At 39.6% G+C, this 21970-nt stretch overlaps 1 protein-coding gene across 4 annotated transcripts in view; it reads left to right on the top strand.

The window, feature by feature from the left end:
- phactr2 (phosphatase and actin regulator 2) overlaps positions 1–12296 on the top strand; it is a 44602-nt gene extending 32306 nt beyond the window's left edge. For all 4 annotated transcript variants that reach the window (XM_085296476.1, XM_085296472.1, XM_085296475.1 and 1 more), the window contains 8 exons: positions 1305–1842; positions 2060–2238; positions 2976–3132; positions 3498–3553; positions 4965–5026; positions 5317–5454; positions 6903–6979; positions 9700–12296. In XM_085296476.1, coding sequence (XP_085152602.1) covers positions 1305–1842; positions 2060–2238; positions 2976–3132; positions 3498–3553; positions 4965–5026; positions 5317–5454; positions 6903–6979; positions 9700–9715 — 1223 coding nt within the window. In that variant the 3' untranslated portion in view covers positions 9716–12296. The remainder of the gene's footprint in view (positions 1–1304; positions 1843–2059; positions 2239–2975; positions 3133–3497; positions 3554–4964; positions 5027–5316; positions 5455–6902; positions 6980–9699) is intronic.
- Positions 12297–21970: the final 9674 nt, after the last annotated feature.

Raw genomic sequence — 21970 nt, 5'->3', positions numbered from 1 at the left:
TGGCCTGTCAGTGTTCATCCCTTCCCTCATTCCCGCATGGAGAATGCCCTTCTCTCACTGTTGGAAGGAAAATAGGAGTCACTATTAAGCAGTTTGTTCCTTCTAAGCATGGCTTTATGTGCACACTCGTGCAAATGTTATTGAAGTTTCTGTCAAGTGGTTAGTATTTCCCCTTTTCTCCCTCTTCACGATGTGCTTTCCTTATAAAAAGCATGTCATTTACAATATCTGCCTGTTTTCCAAGAAAGCAGAAGTAAAGATTTATCTGTGAACCTCTAGAAATGTCTGCAGTGTTTGTGTGTGTGTCAGAGGGGCTGAGCAAGAAAAGTGAGTGAGGTCAGTGTAGCATCGCCACTTTAACAAGAAAGAGAGAGAGAGCAATCTGACGAGCTTGTGTGGTTTCACTAGCATGACACCAGGGCATGATCATCCCCCTGCTTCCTGTGTATATGTGTGTGTGTCTGTGCTGCAATATATAGCATGGTTAAACGAAACTTAGAACACTGCATGTGATGTTCATGCAGTCCTTTCAGAGGATATTTGTGTCTTTTGTGGTGTGTTCAGGAAAGTGGCACAAACGTTGCTTCATTAATGTTTGAATAACTTCGAAATCCTAAGTTCACCCCCTCTCCTAAGGGTGTTTTTACCAGCACACAAAGACACTTCACATAGACTTGAAAACATACTTTAGTAGTCAGTATATCCTTAGGTATTCTGTGTTTGTCACAGTTTTAATGGAGAAGATATGTTTAGATAGTTACTCTATTATGTTTAAGTTTAAGAGTTGGTAAATATTGGAATCCATATGTGCTGCATACACTTGGATTATGTATTAATCAAAAATGGTTACGTTTTCTGGCATTGCACAGCCTAGACAAAAAACGTGATGCATTTGAAAAATAAAATTCAAGGCCGATCATACTTTAGGTGAAACTACTTTGATTGAAATAGAGAGCAAAAGTGAGACATCGCGTTTTATACGCTTCAGTTTTATCCATGCAGCCAATCAAAATGTTTCACTTGAACAGAAGGTGTAAGACTACTAGCAATAGTTCCCTGGGTTAAGTAGCCAACAGCCATTAAACAGAATATAAACATTGCTTATATTTTGGGATGATTCTCACATTATCATACGCGTGTTATTAACTACATATATTACTGATGACATTTTTACTTTAAAACACATAAATATTTGTCTTTTACAACATAGAATTTGTATAAGCATATTAGGAGGTTTTTGTGCATGTCTTCAGAAAATAGAGCATCTAGAAAAACAAAAACGTCTGATTTTCTGTCCTCCTCAGCCAAGTCCTCTCATCCAAAGAAGACGGGATGCACAACAAAAAGCACCACCACCTCCACCTCCACACCTCGTTCTCGTGCGTCAAAGGACACTGGCTCTGCAGCACAGAATGAAAGGACAGATGCAAAGGCCAACCGGAAATCAGACACTCCGACTTCATCGTCTGTACTTCAAAAAGCCTCTGCAGAGACTCTTAACCCACCTGGAGACTTAAAAGCTTCTCGCCTTTCCTCAGACACCAAACCTATTTCATCTAAAGTCTCAAGCAATGATACAGGGGGAGCTCAGGGGGACTCTGTCCAAGATCCCAAATCTTCACCTGACGCATCGCGTGCAGGTGAAGATACCCATAAAGGTGCAGTTCCTGGAACCACAAGTCAGTCTTCTCATGTCAACACTGCTACAGAAAACACATCATTCGCAGATGGAGAGGCGCGCGGCAGCTCACAGAGCGATAAACAGGAGAGGACAAAAGAGGAGGGAGGAGGAGGTGGAACGAAGAAAGGAGAAACAGAGAATGTTGTTGAAAATAGCCGGAGGTACTGTAAAAATCTAGTTGGTACATGCAAGTTGCTGATTGCTTGAATTCCTTATGTTCACTTTGACTTTATCTAAGTTTGATAGCATGCATTACAGTAACCTTAACAAAGTCACAAATTAATCTTTATATGATTTGCTGTTATATGAAATTAGATAACTGACAATAAATCTATTAAAATTTGTTTAGTCACACTGTTGTGTTATTGATTCCTGCAGGTCAGCAGAGGATGAAGCAGAAAAGCCGCAGCGACCCAGGGTAAAAACAGAGCAGGCCGAGGTGACCGTGATACCCGATAGGCCGAGAGACAGCCAAACTAGTGACTCTGATTCTGACGGACCAATCCTGTACCGGGATGAGGAGGAAGAAGAGGAGGAGGAAGACGAGGACTCAAACAGTATGTTTGACAACAGTCACGTCAGCTGCAGAACTTAAAGAGAAGCTCACCTAAACAACTCAACTTCGACATGTCAGTTAGCAGGCGGGGTGTGATGTGTTTAAGAGGATGTAGTGCAGTGGGTCAATGGTTAGAACTGTTGCCTCACAACTAAAGAGCCCTGCTAGTCCTGCTACTATGGTTAAAACATATTTATTTTGCAAATAAATATGTTTTATATATATTTTACCTAATGACACATGACCTTTGGTTTTAATATAAGACAGCGTATCCTGATTCAGAGTTGTGGAACTGACCAGTAGGCCAGCAGCTCATGGCTACTGAATAGACACTTCCAGTAAAAGAATATGTCATGTCACCAGATGTGTATAAACCCTTGAATGGTTGCAGAAACACATCCATAGCTTTAACATCCTGCTCAGCTCAAGGGCTCATTGCTCCCAAGATGAAGTGAAAGAACCGTTTGCAGTCAGACTGTGAAGCCGCCCAACTTGCTGTGACGGTGCAATGTTTGCTTCGTGCAGTCATGCTGTTAAAATTGTCAAAGATGCAACTTTTGCTTGCAAAACTAACCAGCACTGGTGAACAGCATTTAATCTGTTTATCATTACAATGGACTTTCTGTTGATGTTTCAGGTTTTTAAACGTCTCATTTTCTTCATTGTTTGTTCATTATGATCCACAGCTGACCCCCCGGAAGACTGTTACTAGCCCTGCCTGTGTTCTCTCTGTTCTAGCCTCTCTTGCCAGCAAGATCCGCCGACGAGACACCTTGAACATTAAACTGGGGAACCGACCCAGCAAGAAAGAGCTGGAAGAGAAAAACATTCTGCCACAGAGTTCAGAGACGGAGAGGCACGAGCTACGCCAGCAGATTGGCAGCAAATTAGTCAGGTACACTCAAACACACGCATACAAAGTGGACTGTGAAAATGTGGCTAGGTGTTACTTTTTTCTCAAGCTTGGCATTGCTTTAGGATAACAACAGAGATTGTTGTTTATTTTTTTGGTGTAGCTGTGGGTGGTATACTGTTACAAATGATGCACATTAAAAATGTGTCCTGAAGTTTGGCCTTTTCTAACAGATGAGCCAAATTGGCTGGTGTTAAAACAGCCTTCAGATTCTCAGCAACAAAAGGTGTAAACAAAAAACAACATCTTAAGTGTTGATAATTTTGGATTTTTCTCTGCACGAGCCTGCAGAATTATTAAATCCATACCTGCTCGTAAAAAGAGTGTAAACAGTTTTCTCTTTTTAGACGCCTGAGCCAAAGACCAACCACAGAGGAGCTGGAGCAGAGAAACATTCTGAAGCGTAAGTACACTCTTCAACAGAGGTGTGACGTGATACACCTTTTTTTTTTATGATCGTCATAATGCTTTAAAGCCCGAATGTCATTTATCTACCTGCAACCATATCACAAGAGCTATCATGAGGATGGTCACATTAAAGCCGGTATTGTGCTGTTTCAGCTGCCCAGCCACAATCTGTTACTGCCACTTTCAGATCTTCAGATACGACCTTGCGTGTCTTATTAATCAGATGGATGAGACAGATATGTCTGTCTAAATTATGAATTACTGCCTTTTAGCAGCTTTGTGTCTCCCACGGTGGAGTGATGTGTTCAATCACACTGTGAGGGGATTTTCTTTGGTGATCATATACCGAAGTGATAGAAGCTGGTCTGAGTCATTCGTTTTCCAATGCACACTAACGAGCATGCTTGTCATGCTACTGAACATGAATAAAATAACTCTGCTAGCGGCTATGATCTCACCTGTTTAGTTCAAATTTGTCATTCGTGCAGGCTTTTATGGTTTTAAGAATTGCCCATTACTTCAATCAGTATATTTGTTCTTGGTCTAACTGCACAAATGCATGATACCTCTTTCCCTAATATACAATGATAATACTGCTTTATTGTAGGTGAAAAGAATGCCTGTATTCCCAGTCAATAGAACAGATATACACATAGTCCATACGTGTAGTGGTTATATCCACATACATAACAGCGGTAAGGAAGTTCCGATATATTGTTTCTGGTGTTCATCCCTTTGTGGGCAAGAATTTATCTACAAATAGATTTGGTAAAATTATATAATACTGTGTGTATAATGTAATGTAATGTAAAAGTGTCAAGAGCAACAGCTTTACTGGGTATCTGTGTAACTTTATCCTCTGATTTAATTATTTTATTTATTTTTTGAAAGGTTGATTTGCAGACTTTAAAACGTTTCGGTCTGCAGCACACAGCCTCAGTGTCATCATAGCACATGAGAAATAATGCAAGGCTCTCATGTGTTCCTTTAAACACAGGAAGAGAAGTAACACTGTGTATGTGTTGTGCTAGGAAAGGATTAGGTGTCGTAAATCCTGCATGACTTCTGTTTCAATCTGGATGAAACCACTAGATGTCACTGACTTCTCCAGTGCCCCCTCACCAAGCTGTTTATATATATATATATGCGTGTGTGTGTATGTGTGTGTGTGTGTGTATATATGGTGCAATTCAATGAATATTTCACAAGAATATTTGCCGTTCAGATTGAATCTAATTTCCCTTTTTTCGCCTTTTTGCTTTTGTTTACGTAATGGCAGCCACACTGCTGCATAGCCATGCACTTGGCTTAATATTGCAAATTATAGCTTGTGTATATAATTAGATGCAGTAACTTGTTGCAGACATAGTAGGTGTGAAATCAATCTGCTGGTTCTCTACATGCAGAAAAAAATGAAGCAGAGGAACAAGAAGCTAAGCAAGAGATTAAAAGGAGGCTCACGAGAAAGGTACTGTAAATTTCACACACACACACACACACACACACACACACACACACACACACACACATAAGAGAACAGAAAGTACACAGCACGTCTATATTTAGCTACTAATATGTTTTGCCCCACCTTATGAGTCATGGTAGTAGAAAGAAACTGTTTTATATAGAGAGATCAGGCCATCTAGTGGACTCAGCTGGAACTGAGACATTAACCAAAATACTGGGAAGATCATTTTGAAGTTTAATATTTGATTCGACTGACTGTCTACTTTCTCCTCCTTTCTCATCTGTGTGTAGCTGAGCGTGAGGCCGACGGTGGCAGAGCTCGTTGCTAGGAGGATTCTTCGTTTTAATGAATATGTGGAGGTAACGGACGCCAAGGATTATGACAGACGAGCTGACAAACCCTGGACACGGCTTACTCCTGCTGACAAGGTACTGCTCTTGTAGACTGCTTTTTAATTCCTGATATAATTTAATTTATTAGGGCTTTATGAAACCTTTACAGTTTCTATTCAGGGTGAAAATTTTGTGAATTTGTGATGTTGATTACTTTGGTGATTAGAGACTTAAAATATATGTGGACATGCAATCACACATATATGGCGAACAACCATCTGCTTTTGTAGCGGCCTCGACTTCTTGGGAAGACTTTAGAAAAGATTTCAGATCTTGGCTGCAGGAATTTGAACCCACTGGGCTGTAAGAGCATTATTAAAATCAGGCACTAAATGTTTCCTGGCTTGCAGTCGCTGTTCCAGTTCATCCCAAAGGTGGTGGATTGGGGTCAGAGCTTGTGCAGGCCAAAATCAAAAACCCATTTATGTATGGGTCTTAGTTTGTTGCAGGTTTTTTTCTAGTTTCAACAGGACGGCCTTCTGCGTACACAGTTGTGTTTCATATTATGGTCTTAAACGTCTCTGTGTGTTTATGCTTGATGATATACATGAAATTCACCTAGCTCACACTAAGTCAGTATGTAACTGCATATATGTGCCATCTGCACTGTATGAGTATTTAGCATGGCTTAACAAAATATCCTCACAGACAATAAAGACCCTCAAAGTGTGCAGTTTGTCAAGGTTTCCCTCTGCTGTTGATGTTCAGAACTGCACAGCACATAAATACAGACCTTGAGACTTCCAGCCCACATCCAGCATATTCAATTTTAGGATATCTTCTCACATTCAGAGGGCAACAGGGAAAACGATGCATGGACAAACCAAAGTAAACTGTCTGCTTGCACATTTGTACAGTGAAATCTCCGTCACCAGTCACACCGCAGACAGCCTTGGAGACATATAAATTATTTCTGATCGCACAAATCTAAACTCATTACTGTCAAATAAAAGAATGGACAGGCAAATAAAGCAAGCGACGTCTAACTAAATCCTTAACAGCTTTAAAAATAAACCTCCGACTTCACAGCATCACCTGCACAACCAGGTCAAAAAATGGATGTACTTGATGTTACTGACGACAGACAAAACAAACTTTTCATGTAAGGCTTGAGGGAAGAGTCGGTTACAAACATTACAATAAATCCCTTTAAAATCATTATTTTATAAGTTAAAATGAATGAGAATAATCATTTGTGCTGCTGTGTAATTTGCTCGATTTTTTTAACTCATATACTATTCGTTCCGACTACTTCCCCGAAGCAAAGACTGTAGCTCTGCAGATTTATGGAAATTATCTGTAAACATCTTAAAAGCTCCAAATGAGAGCGCTTAAGCATCTGAACATTTCACATTGAAACAGCTCAAAGGCATCATGAGCTTACTTGGAAAAGGTGATTGGGGTGGGGGGGCACAGTTGGCCTTGGTCTTCTAATGATGTTATTTTCTGTGTGTGTCTTTGTATGTGTGTGTTCTGCCCCCCAGGCTGCTATCCGTAAGGAGCTGAATGAGTTTAAAAGCCGAGAGATGGAGGTTCATGAAGACAGCAAACAGTTCACCAGGTACTTAAGCGGTCAATGGCATTGACCATTTAAGCCGACTCTGAAGCTTTATTATCGCTTTATCACAGTAAATGCTGCTGTTTATTAGTCACATTGATCAATATTTATATTGTTCTAGTCCCACATTAAAGTCACGATATACTCCTGGGTCGACTCCAGTTTATTTACCTCAGGCAATAATTGACAATAAAGGTTAGGTTCCCTCTCTCATTTGTTATTTTATCGGTGTGCCGAGCCCACCAAAAAGAACTTATAAACCTTTCAATAAAAACACAACTAGCGCAAAATGTTTCAATATTTGTTTACATCCTCTTTCTGAACTTGTGAAATTACATAGTTGTTGATGTTTTTGAAAGAGAAGAGATGTTACTGCAACTCATGCAGAACAGAGACATTGAGTCACCGTTATTTCCTCATATCTTATTATACTTTGTTTTATGAATTTAGAGAAAATAAGAAAAAAACCCAGCAGTGGCAGCATTATGTCTGGCAATGTTTTTGCCCCAAGACTTTATTAAATTGTTAAGGGCTGAGGGGCAGGTCATGCAACGGAGAAGAGTATAAAAGAGAAAGAAAAGTGCTTCCAGGGTGCAATTTTCCCTGTCTGACTTTAAAAATGCTATTAAAGGTGAGCCACAGAAGTCAAGATAACATTTAGGAACAAGAAAACTTTGATATAAAATGTACACGGGCTGGAAATGGAGGAAAAGCAACTTGTGCACAAACATAGTCCACATGCAAAAGTCCTCAGAGGGGATGCCTTACCTGCAAATTCATTACAAAAGTCAATATAATGAGATGAGAATGAGAACACGTGCTTTAAGAAGACAAAGTTAAAACTGAAATCTTTCCAAAAGTATGTTTTGTAAAGAAATTAAAAAAAAAAAAAAAAAAGATGAGCAGAACGCTTCCTTTCTTTTGAGTCTGACAATGGAAACATTTGAAGGAAGGTCCACGATTTTCATTTTCCTTTGAGAAATCAATGAAATGCGTCATTTGTTCTACGATGCCCAGAAATGTTTTTCCTTTGTGCCATATTTTTGAAGAGGGAAAAAAAACCCTGTAGACTTGTGCTTTTCTGCAAGATTTAAATCTATTGTTAAAACACTTCAATTAACAGCACGATTAAAATGCACCACCACCATTTTCGTTCTAAAGCCAGCAGCCGCAGCTCAAAGATAGAGGAAACTCGTGTTTGACTGTTTTTGCCTGATAACACGCTGAAACGTAGCAACGGTACATGATAAAACAATGTTCATATTATAATCTGTCTCACTCACAGTGATGTGAATAAGTTTCTTTCTAGAGTCCGGTGAAAAACTATCTACACGATTACTGCTTCCTTAGGAATTTAGAGGGTAAGGAGCAGCCAGGCTGAAAATCAAATGCACTTGATGAATTGATCATCAACAAAGCAGAAGTTTGCTGGTGTGGAGCATTCAGATGTGTGTTAATAACACAATCTTTCATAGAAATTCACCTGAAGATTCACATGAAAAGACCCAAGAGCTACACCTCAGACTCTACAGGTCTCAGCATGTTAAATGTTGAAGTTCATGACAGTACCTTTAGATAAAAGCTGAAAAAGTATGGCTTGTTTGGAATAGTTTCCAAGAGGAAGCCTCTAAAAGAACATGGCTTAGGTTTCCAAAGTTGCATCTGAACAAACCAAAGGACACACTGTCTTTTGCAAGGGAGCAGAGTGGCATAGATGTTTGGATACATACGCAGCACATGTTTGTAAAAGGAATCTGAACCAGCTGTCCGTCTCAGCGATGGAGGAGTGAGAATTTGGTCTTGAGTTAGCATTATAGGGTCAAATGTGAAACCATCTGTCTGGCAGTGTAATTGGGTCAATGCAGCAAGACAATGATCCCATAACATTCCTCCACAATGATGTGACAGATTGATAAAGTCATACAGAAAAACAAGTGTTCAAGTTATTGCTTCTAGGTAAGCATCAAGATAAGTTCAATGACTTTTAAAGATGATTTAAGATGGTGAAATGCTTATTTAATGGTTAGTTTTTCTATAGGACTGCACATAATCCTTTTTCTCACATGACTATTTTTTGCTTTGTGGTCCTCGGGATTCCCATATGCTTGTCTGTCATTCACCTAGGGACCATTTTTGATCCGACAACACCACAAGGATTACGCAGATCAATGCGGCCCTGACAGCTTAATGCTTAGCCATGTCTTCATTTCATTCTCATTCTGTTATTTGATGCCTCGACTATGTAAAAAGATATTACTATTAAGTGTCTACAGTCAGCAAATAACTCACCACAAACTGCTGTTACCGACTGTCTTTGATCACACAAACTACTCACAATGTAGCCTGACAAAGCATTTTGTAAACACCCACCTCCTGGAGTTAAAGATGCGGTCTGTTATGTGTGTTGGTTGCTTTGAATTCAGATGAGTAATTTATGTTTCTGTTAAAAAAAGAAAAATACAAGTTTGAAATTCAAATGAAAATTGGCAGCCCTAGTGTTCACTGAGCTTTGGTTTATATCGACAGCAGTTGGTTTAGTGTTTGAGGATTTTTCAAGATCTGAAAAGTGATTTCAGATGCAAGTTTATTCCCAGGTACTGTGCAGGTTACTACTCGGAGTGTTAGTAGGAATTGCTAATAAATGACAATACATTCATGTATTTCTATTATACTGTCTGTGTGTTTCTTCTGTTGTAAATAAACCTTTGTGTCTGTGTTTTCAGATTTCATCGGCCCTAAGTCTCCTCAATGCCCCGTCGACGTCAGCGCCACAAGCTCTCTGGTCCACATCTCCCAGCAGGCTCAGCTCAGTCCACTTCACTCTGGAACTCAGTCGACCTTTTTCACAGCGGACTTTTTGTCTTGTCACAGCAGGAGAAGCACAGGTGTACTTTACAACATTTAAACGTGGCTGTGTGTCGTTCAGGTTAACCAGTTCCAAAACCTTGGATGTGCGCTCATACTTTAGAAGAGCGATTGATAGGAAGGTGACACTCGCTTCACCTGCATTTTTCCTACTGAAGCACATCGGAATATCTTATGTAAAAAAGCTCTGTTGCCCCCGATGAAACTTTTAAGTCTATCATAACATCTGTGTGTGTTTCTTGGCACCCATAAAACATTTGCACATATCCAATGTCAGGATAGTGGCGTGTATTGTGCTCAGAGTAGATTTATTTATTGTAGAGTATCAGAACCAGCTGGTACACAAAATATTTTGTGTATTTCTTTTTTTTTTTTTTTTGTATGTATGTTTTTGGTCAGCCCTGTTGTAGTGAATGTGAGTGTACTGTAGAGTTTGTGTCCTTACCAGGGTATGCCTTGTCAGTAACTGACAAATGGCCAAATATGGGCAACTTCCTAGTACAGGAAGTGGGGTTGATTGGATAGTTTCATGCTGATGTCAGTGCCTATGTCACAGATCACAGGAGAGGAGAGGCAGTTTCCTCTGCTCAGATGTTCCCCTCAGAGATGAATCAGAAATACTGCAGTTCATTTTTTTAAAAACATGCTTTAAGTTCTGCCACTAGAGGTCGCTGTATCCTAAGAGTTACAGAAGACGACGGTGCACATAGCTGAAGAATAACCACAAGTGTTATATTTAAAACTGCTAAAGCTGAGGGAGCCACCTGAGGCTTTAATATTGAAGTGCAAATCCCATTCTGGCCACTTCTAATCCCTCAGCACACTTTCCTGATGATACATGATGATAACATATCATCATGTATTCTCTGCTGGGTTATGAACCTCTAATCACAAAGTGCTGGGCTAGCTGTTTAGGAGATGTACTCATTGTTTTCTTACTAGTTCTATTACAGGCTTTTGGCTGGGGTGCTTTACTTGGCTCTTTATTTGGTGCCAAAGATAAAGCAGGAACCTGATCGTATGTAGGTGTTGGAACGCTTACAGCATAGGTGTCAAACTCTGGCCCGTGGGCCAAATTTGGCCCGCAGCCTACTTGCATTTGGCCCGTGAAGCCATACCAAATTACTATCAGAGCTGGCCTACTGGTATTATACAGCTAATATATATATTGTTTAGTATTAAGCTTTGCTTGTTCCATATTCAGTTTTTCAGCAAAACGTGTTTGAGTCCATAAGAAAAGATTCATTCTTATATCTGGAGGAATAAATATATTTCAATAAATATTAACGTTAGCCCGCGACTTTGTTACAGTTTTGAATTTTGGCCCACTGTGTATTTGAGTTTGACACCCCTGGCTTACAGGTTTCATTTTGTTGGGTGGACTACGTAGAGAACAGGCACTGAGAGGTTCAGCACTAGTAACGAACGGCCCTCTTCTTTCAGAGAGTGAAAGAGTGCTTTAATTTTCATTTCCTTGAACATGCTTTTGCAATTTAGTCAAGTGACTTTATTTTTAGAACACATTTAAAAAGAAGAAATGTTGACATGAGTGCTTTGTGACTTTTGTGATTATATCTTTACATCTAGCTTTAACATGCATCTTGAATCCAGCAAAATTACCTAGTGTCATTACATGTTTTTTTTAACCATGAATCAGGTTTATTTGATGGATTTGTTCCACTTTTTGGAAAGTTAATTTCCAGCCATGGTAATTATTTCAATAAGAATCATTTTAGATCATTTTACAGTTTTGGTCAATCATTGGGAAAATGTTTCAACTTTCATGTGGTTGAATAGATGCCATATTTAACAGAGTCAAGAGGATTTCCTTTGTTTAAATGTGGAGCTATGAAGCATCTAGTGTGTGGATTTGTGATTTTTTTTTTTAGCAATCTGGCTCGGGTGGTTTGGTAACTATTGGATTTTGGGGGATTTGTGGATTTGCTGACTTTACGTGCACTGCCAGATACTTGAGATGCATGTTTCGGAAAAATGTAGAGGATCCATTAAAAGTGTTTTCTTTCTCCGAGAATGCCAGAATCTTTGTCTGAGCTTTAGTAATATTTTTGTCCCATGCCTACTCGAGAAGAGCGGAGATGTTGGCTGTCGAGTGATTGACAGATAGAGCTTGCTGACCTCCAAAAGACGGTGTTCTTATAATAGAGCCCCAACCTCCACAAACACTCGTCATTCTTCCAAATAGTAACTGAAAAGGGCAGATTGATTGTTTCCACTTCTGAATGTGCGGGGGTTGTAAAGTGAAAAGATGTATAGCAATGAAAAAGAAGCAACAGTATTCATGTTGATGTCTAAGTTGTTGTTCATATATATATATGAATATACATATATGTGTGTGTACTGTACAGAATGTATATCAAGCATGTGCATACATTGGTATGACTTTTACTACCAATATAATATGATACAACTTTTATGTGAATGTTTTAAAATCAAATTGTGTTGGGTTTTTTTTTTTTTTTATATTTTTTGATACCATCTCCAGACACTGATAAAGAAGTGATTACAGCTGACCTGAAAGTGGTGCTTTTTAATCAATTTATCAAGCACAGTCTTTAATAATAACCTACCTATTTCATACGTAGACAAAGATAATGATCTCTGGGAATATCCGGTTTTGGATTTATTTCTACAAATATCCACAGTTCTAATCTGCACAAACTAGAAATCCTTTAGATAGGAATAATAATCATACTTGGTTTTAGATATTTATATATAAAGAGAGAGAGAGTGTATTATATATGTAAAGTTTACATATGCTAATTAGTTTGGAAATAAAAACTAGCAGCTGAAGAAAGGAAGTAAATATGAGTTTGATCCCTTACAGTCTGCCTGGGTGTGGCTCCAGCACAGGTGAACACGGTATACACCGTCAGCCAAAGCTGCAGTCAAATACCCAGGAAGTTTGAGCTTTTATTACAAATTAAAAGTCATACATCCAGTTGAGTTAGAGGCAAATTGATGTTTTGGTTTTTTCTAGGTTCATAAACATATATTATCTCTCGCATGAGAGGCGTCTTTGGAGGTGGTCCTGAGAGTCTTTACTGCTTTCCATTTATCTCAGAAGTTGGATTTGCATCACTCCCGAGTTGAGCGTGTTCCAGTAGTAAAGTCGGAAAAATAGGATTTGTGATCAACGCATTCATTCTGAGTTGGAAATCCGACTTTAGGAGAAATTCCATTTTCCAACATTAGCTTGAACATACTATCTAACCTACCCTGCCAACGGAGGTGTTGGTAGGGTAACATGAGCCAAGATGTGAATCAAGATGTGGTTCATTGGGGTCACAAGTGTGTCAAGGTGTGAGTGGCCCAGGTGAACTTAATAAATTGCGTAATGGGAGGGTGGGTCAACAACTCTCACAACTATCTCCAAGGTGATGACCTCGGTAGGGGCACACTGAGTAGCCTAACCCACGTTATTAATCATTTACAGCCTGTATACAGTCAAATAAAATTACAATTAAACTGGTTATTCAGGGTTATCACTCATTATGTACCAATTAGGAAAAGCTTTAACTGTTATCAAAATAAATTAAAAACTTGGAATTTCTTAGCATTTACTCAAAGCTACATTATAGTGTGTTGTACGTAATTTTAGCAATTTATACACTCATCAATCACATTACAGCCTCCTGTCTAATCATGTGTAGGACCTCCTTCTGCTGCCAAAACAGGTCTGACTCATCAGGGTATTGACACGGGACCTTTTGGGATGTCTTGTGTTGTCTGGCATCAGAACATTGGCTGCAAATCCTTTAGATCCTGTCGGTTGCAGGTTGGAGGTGCCTCGTTACAACACACCCCACAAAGGTCCTGTCGGGGTCTTGAGCTCTTCGTTGTGTTCCTGTAATTAGTTTTTGTTGAGTTGCAGGGTGCATTGTTCAGCTGGGAGAGGTTCCTGGCAATAGTGGGTTGTGAAGGCCAGAGTCCAATATTTCCCAGCAGTACATTGAATTATAACAAGATGATCAGTATTATTCGCTTCACCTGTTAGCAGCTTTTAATGTTGTGGCTGATAGGTGTACATATCAGTGCTAAATATAGAGGTTAAAATGAAGCATTACCAAATGAGAATATTTAGAAACCTTCTCCAGGCAAAAGCTTAGTGTTATCGCTTTTAGAACGGCTTTTTAATATTGAAACCGCTTCCACCGAAATACTTGCGTGGAATATCAACAGCATTTATATCGTGCAAAAATCCATATTTCTATCCGAAATTAGGAATGTGGGTGTTAAGCTATAACCACTTAATTCATCAGGATTCAGGACGAATCATCTAAAAACGTTGATGGGTGCCATCTGTTTCATCTCATCTGTACGGCAGCTGTAAAATAAACAGTCACGTTACCCAAAGAAGCTGCAAGCCTACCCCACATTTCCCAGTGTTAATAGTGATCGTGGAAAACGTAATAATAGTTAGACTGCATTTCAGAAGGTATTTCTCTATTTCTCTTGACAGCCATAGTGGCACTTGTTTTTCCTGGGCTGCTACTGTTTATTTGTAATGCTGTCTACTTCCCCCAGTTCATAAAAATGTTTACATTGAGAATGTCTCCTGCTGGTGGTGCTTGAAGCTTCCTTTATTGCTTCCCGAATGTAAATCTATACTTCAGACTGGAGCCACAATCAGACTGCAGTCAAAACCACCCCTTTTTTCTTGAACATGTAATCTTTTCTTGACCATGTGAAAATAAATTGTAATTTGCTGCAGTTTAGCAAATATCATGCTATAAATCTGATATACAGTAATGTATAAACTGTCAGAGTAATGAATTTACTTTGTGCTCAGAGCAGCAAAGGCTGAGGAGAGGATATTTCACATGAGCTCCAACCACCTTTACTCTGTTTGACATTAATAATTCATCTTTGAAGTTGTACTACAATGTTATATATCCCAAAACAGCTACTGTTGTGTCCAAACTGTGTATAGTGTTTTTGTATATAAAGACTTAAACAAAAAGGTTTTTTTTTGTCATTGTCTTTTTTTGTCGTGAATAATTTTATCACTGAAGTAAGATCACAACTGTTTTTTGTCTGAGAACAGGGACACCCAATACTTTAGTTGGTATACCTATTATTTATTTGGCACTGCCTTAATTCTTTGTGGCATAGATGTAACAAGGTGCTGGAAACAGTCTTCAACTGTTGCCTCAGTTTTCTGTTCTGGTCTGACAGGAAGGGCCCTCAGTGAGGTCTGCTGCTGCTGTAGCCCTTCTGCTTCAACACTGGCTTCTCCCTTCAGAGATACTCTTCTGCACATCTTGGTTGTAACCAGTGGTTATTTCAGTAACTACTTGAAGCAGTCTGGCCGTTCTCCTCTGACCTCTGGCATCAGTAAGTAATTTCAACCCAGAGAACTGACGCTCACTGGATATTTTCTCTTTTTTCGACCATTCGCTACATCCTAGAAATACTTGTGTGGGAAAAAAGCTAATCTGAGAGAAATATGAAATTTCTTTGCCGGAAAGAAAATAAATGTCACAGGTTTGGAATTTAAGCATGTATGTGTTCATACATGCAAACGTTTCAGAGTTTTTAATGAAGGTATAATTCATCCACCGGATATAAGTCTAAATGAGAGACAGCAAAGTGGTGCCAGCTGAGAGAATTACACCCTGTTGGTCAGTAACCGCCTCCTGCTCTCTGACCATGAGCTTTCTCGCCAGCATTAAGTGATGTCTGGACCCAGACAGCCTGCCCTGCAGGGAAGGCTTTTAGATGTTGTATATTACAGGGAAATGTATGAATAAAGAAGCGTTATGCAAACTGTGCATACAAAGTGGAACAGAGGAGCTCGGAGATGCATCAGCAATAGGCATCCTAAAGCAATGCATTTGCACATACCTCACAAATATATTAGGATAATATGTAATTTCATTGAAGCCCCATAATTTTGCATTGCTGTCCTCTTGCCAGCTGTAGTCCCTGCAGGCAGCATATTTTCAGAGCCCACGAAGGTTGCGTCTCCTAATTAACTATTCAGAGACGCAAAACGCAAAGAGCACAACACTCAGTGGGGTTTTATTTTTGAATATGTTACATAATTTGTGGCAGATTTCATAACGCTGACTGCCCCCCCCCCCCCCCCCCCCCCCCCCGTTTCCATTAAGGCTACAAAGAGCAGCACTGAGAGAAATTTACCATCTATGATGCACCTAAAAGTGTGGCAATTAGTGCCAATTAAGCTTTTTTTGGATATAAGAAAAAAAATCTAGAAAGCTCAGCTCACCTCATTTCATCATCTTTTATATGGCTTTGTTTGGATAAACTGCCAAAGATGACAGCATAATTACACTGACTTAAGCTACTGGGTTACAAAAAGGTCCCATCCAGCTCAACGACAGTATGTGCTTTCAAGAGTTTAAATATGAAGTGGGTGTAATGAAGTTGGATGTGCAGAAGAGGACAAGAAAATGCGAACTGGTGATGGAAGGAAACTGGGGTCAAAGAGACCTGGATGACAGAAGTGATAATCATTTTTATAGAGCACAGGAGGGCAGCAGGAAAACTGTATTACCTGGTGCCTGTGTTTGAAAGATACTCCTGGTACACAGTGATCATAAACCTCCTCTCGTTTTATCTTACACACACACACACACACACACACACACACACACACACACACACACACACACACACACACACGTCTTACTCATGAGAACTGATGCTTGTCTCTAAAATCCCTGCTTTTATCTTAGACTTCTTTATTGGCCACAGCTGCATTTTTTCAACCTGAACTTTAAACCTAAACCATAAATCTAAACTCAGCCCTGCTTTCTGAGAGTAAAAAGTTTCCACGTTTTACTAGCTGTAAAATACACACACACACAACAAACAGCCCACTTTAATGAAGTTTCCCAGCCAGGACAGGAAGGCACTTTTATCCCTGGAGGTCCTGACTGTAATGCAGTCTGCTCAATTGGAAGTTGGTGGATTAGTCATCGGTCTAACACTCGCTGACGTTTCAAAACATATGATTTTGTTTTTGTTTTTGCTCTGTTATACTGTTCATATTACAGTCATTCTATTTCTCAAAGTATTTCCATTCCTTTCAAAAATGAGGGAAATGTTATAAAAGAAACATCACTACAGACTTGAAAGTAATATGAGCAATCCTTTTTGAAAGGGTAATTGATTGGTAAGAAGTGTGGGTGACAGGTGAATTGTAATTTGCTTCAAATTGCATTTAACTAAAGGATGCTTTAAGGAGAACTTTCACGGCACAAAAGTGCCTCCAGAACTGTGCAGACCAGAGATCTTTAATTATTTTCTTCATACAGAAACCCCTTTTTTCTTAGTAGTGCCATTTTTCTGGGTGAATTCTGTTCTGCATTTATTTTTTGAATATGATTTTGCACCACATTTGTGCCTTCTTCACACAAAATATTCATGTGTTTTTCCACTGCTGGAGAGTCATTAGTTGCTGTGTTTCCACTCCACTGGTAAGCCTATCTGAGAGGGCAAAGATGAAGAAAGAAAAAAATGGAGTGTAGTAGAGGAGAAGGGGAGGATGCGATGTAGTTTGCAGGAAGTGGTTCGAGCAGTAAAGAAGAATCGGTGAAGAGTTTAGTGAAGGAGAACAGGATAGCACAAGGGTTAGGTGGTGGGTGGCCATGTGGACAAAGATAATTGAATTTGTGGAGAATTTATATTTGACGAGGGTAATTGTGCTTCCTGAACCTTTGCACCAGTGTGTAATCAGAGGAGAGAGCAGATATGGACGAGTGGCCAAACGAAGAGCTCGCATCAGCATGAACACAGAAAGGCCAAGTGGTTTATTAACAAATGCTATTCAATGTGTCAAGCTCCATTTGTAAATGCAAACACACGGTGCTGCCAGTTTCCAGTTTCCACTCTGACTGTGATTTGCAAAGAGTCATAGGGAGTAGAATTAATTGCCTCAACTAGACCCTGCAGGATCTTGAAAGGTTACCTAGCTGAGGCGAAAACGAGCGGCCGCACGAGATTCGATCAATTGATTAGCTGTTTAGCTGCGAAATGTTCAAGTGGGCCTGCATTTATTGATCAGTGGCATGGAAGCTCACCATAAAGAAGAGAGTTATTGCAGTGCAACTGCATTAAATGAAGCAATTATTTGATAATCTACACCAATCAGTAGCCCATTGTAGTAAAATCAACATAACAATGGGTTTAGACACCGGTGGTGGTGACGCTGTATGATGGAAGTCTGCATGCATATGATGTGGAACAGGACTTCTGATGAGCTGGCTCTGAGGAAAACTGGGGGTGAATGAGGTGGAGGAGGACTGCATCCATTGACACTGAAGTGACAGCTGACAGCTCGACAGAAAGAAGCCGTTTTAAGATTTGACAGCAGTGCAGTGACTTGCTCGTTGACAAAATCGAATGTGACGAGTTAGATGTGGGAAGAGAGAAAAGGACAATAAATAGCTTTCTTTGTGTATTTTCACCAGTTACTTGATAAACAGAAATAGTTTTGCATTTCCAGCATGATGAGCTTAAATAAAATAAATCAGTCCAGTTGAAATATTATTTGAGAAATACTTTCAAAGGATTTGAATCTTTTAACTGAAGCTTGAATAAAGTGAATATAAAGCAACACAGGGGTTCTGGTTCTTCCTTAAGAACTGTTTCCAACAGTATGACTGCCCCATCTGCCCAATATACATGCAGATTAGTCTGGAGAAAAATCAGTGCTTCTAGTCTGGTAAGACATACAGTATAATAGCATGAAATAAAAGAACCCTTAACTATTTAGGCAGAATGGGTTTAGCTATCACACCCAGTTATGTGTTTGGGTGATTACACTAAAAGCATTAGTGTCTCAGTTTATGGTGTGTTCTGCCAGTTTCTTTTTCTCTTTCACATTTGGACTTTTGGGATCAACAGAGTAATTTTCTGACAGGTGTAAAATATACTGCTAAAAATAAATAAATTAAAAAAATATCTGGACTGGGTAATGTGTTAGGAATAAAAGGGATGCCACTTTCTTTGTTGGAAATGAAAATTGTCAGCCTACAAAGGGTTGACAATGTCAGGTCATACTCCTAATGAGACAACAGACGGCATCCTGGGGGATCTCTTCCGAGTTGTGGACCAGGGCATGGCTGATCTTCTGTGGGTGCAACCTGGTGGCGTCGGATGGACTGAAACAAAATGTATTATTGGATGCAGGTCAGACGAGGAAGGGGGCCAGTCAATGGTATCAATTTTTTCATGCTCCAGGAACCGCCTACTCTCGCGGCGTGAGGCAGACTGTTGTCATGCACCAGGAGGAACCCACAACCCACTGCACTAGCACATGGTCTGACGATGGGTCCAAGGATTTCAAGAATACCTAACCAAAGTCATAGTGCTGTTACCTAGACTAAGGTTAGTGCAACCTTCCATAGATATTCCTCCACAGACCATTACTGACACACCACCAAACAATCATGCTGAATGGTTTTAAAGACAACAAATTAATGAATCCAAATCGGCAATCCTCTTCTTTAATCATTCTGAAAGAACTTTCTACCACTCTTTTCAGCTCTCCCAAAGTAACTACCCATCTCCTGGAATCTCCCATGTGCTTTTGAGATTGTGCTCAGGGACACAGCAAACCTTCTGGAAATTGCACATATTGACGTGTTGGATGCTGGAGGAGTTGGACTACCAGTAGAGACACTAGCCCTAGTGCACCTGTTGTTAATTTAATGAACACAAAGGCAGCTGAAACTGATTAACAACACTCTCTGCTACTCAACTGACCAGATCAATATGCGAGAGGTTTGATTGAATTGATGCTACACTCTGATTAAAAAGTGTTCCTTTTATTTTTTTTCGAGCAGTATATGAAATATTTCTGATTTAGGTCAGCTGGGGCATTTTTGTGTGGAGTCTGCATGTCCTGTCTGTGCCTGTGGCCATGGTGTCTGGGCACTCCAGCTTCCTCACAAAGTCCAAAAACAAGCATGTTAGCTTAACTGGTGATTCCAAATTGGCCATAGGTCTGAATTTGAGAATAAATGTTCATCTGTCTCTATGCTTTAGCTCTGTGATGGGCTCAGTGTCTAGGATGTACCCTGCCTCTCTCACTCCCTGTGACGCTAGTTGGCTAAGAAGTGCTGGATGGAAGTCTGAATATTTTATTTGTCCAATAAATCATCCAAGTATTTTATTTTTTAATATTATGCTCCATTCATTAACTAGAGGATTTATATGAGATCATGAGAGACAGTTTTTGCTCCTTGTTCATAATGAGTAGAAGATGAGTGTTCATTATGACCTTGTAGCTGTCATGGTGAGGATTTAAGACTGTTGGCAGGCAGGCTTGAGTATTTATGGTCACTGTGACAGACTTGGAAAAGAAAAACAGTACACAACAGCTGTATGCTGCTTTCACATTTTCTTACTGTGTGAACAGTTTTCATCTGTGCTTCAAAGCAATTTCTTATACAAAACTGTAGTGACGTAATGGTACAAGAAAGGCTTTCTGTTAAATAACATGTTTTTCTCAGCACTGACAAAAAACCTTGTGATGGTGCTCAGTGCTTTAGAAGATGCTCTGATAATTTCTCATAGCTGCTGGTGATTTAAAAAATACAAATAAAAAATGAATGTGTCATTTTTATAATTGAAAACAGGGCCTTCTTTCAGGGTGCCTCACATACATATTCGATATCGGCTGTTCTTGAGATCACACAATCATATGATACAACTAAACAGAAAATTGAGAAGCAGACAATTATTTATGGGCTCACGTCTTGCATAGTCAAGCATTTTATGTGTTTCGCATGCGTGTGTGTGCGAGACCGCACACCAACAAAACCTCACGCAGCTTTCTCGCCTGACTTGGCAGCGCTGTCTCCCCGAGTCTGACAGTGAGGACAGATGGCAAGGACTTACCCCACCAAGAAAGCCTCCAACACACAATCTCAGCCATAATACACGACACAAAAACTTCCCTGGCACCTCCTGACTACTATCACAGTCCAACAATGAGTCATGTTTAGCGTCCTCTCCCACCAACTGACTGTGTGCGCAAATTTGGATGACAGCATACTTTCATGAACCACCTTAAGTCAGCAAGTGAAACCTCAGCCCCTGCTGTGCCTTTCTGATTGCTCCCCAAGCAAAGTCCTTGTATCGACCGCAGCATCACACATAGACTCGACTTTAACAAGCCTGAGGCAATTAGTTTTATAAAAAACCTGATCCCATGGTTGGTGGCATAATAAACCCACACTCCTGATCAAAGATCCAAATTCATTCTCTGGAAAAAATTTTCTTAATGTCTACCCTGACCACCGCTGTTGAGCTGTGCTACAGAGGTTTTTGCTGCACCTGCTTGAAAAGTTCATTTGAAATCTGATCACTGTTACATGCTTTTCAGAATTGTAAATAAAAGGTAGCAGACAGAATTTTAAAGCTCAATTAACTATGAATATCACATATGTTCATTGACAAAATGTTTATATATATAAAAAAATATAGCATGCCAAGTCTCAGTCACGGACAGCTGATCTTTGTCGGCTCAAGTGTGTGTGCGTTGAACACGAATTAGAAAACTGGTCAGTTCTGTTTTTGTAGGCTATTTATCACCAAGAATATTCAATCAAGTCATTTTGAGCTCTCTGATTAGGCTTTGGTTGTGTAATACTTTGGAAAACAGCTACATTGAGTGATTAAACATCAGGAAAGGATGTTTGGAGAAACTTGGCTGAATCTGAGCACACACAATGCTCTTGTACACTTCTCCATTCAACCTGGTGATTACAATACTATTGTTCCAATTCTACTGGCAACCATGTATGCTCGTCCCATAACGCGGTTTACAGATAAGGAGGGTGCTTTGCACAATGAGCTGTTTGTTTTTCGCTTCACTTTGTTTTTACAATTTTATTCCATTATAATCAAAGCTGACTTTTCCTTCTTCACAGTGCAAATGCTCCCCCACAAGATCTGCTAGCTTGTTCTCTATCCCTTAGTTCTCTTTGTAAACCGGCTTACCTTTTCATATCTAAAAGTTTTTTCCATGACTAGGTTTAGTCAAATATCTCCTGTGCACACATTTTTCTTTTTAATGTGAGTGCCAAAGTACAAAAAAAAAAAAAAAAAAAAAACCTGATTCAGTGGAAACATAAA

The sequence above is a fragment of the Mchenga conophoros genome, linkage group LG13 (genome assembly GCF_057382185.1).
Source record: "Mchenga conophoros isolate Kocher_MC1m ecotype Shallow Benthic linkage group LG13, M_conophoros_male_GT1.1, whole genome shotgun sequence".
Lineage (NCBI taxonomy): Eukaryota > Metazoa > Chordata > Actinopteri > Cichliformes > Cichlidae > Mchenga > Mchenga conophoros.
This window is presented reverse-complemented; position numbering and strand designations above follow the sequence as displayed.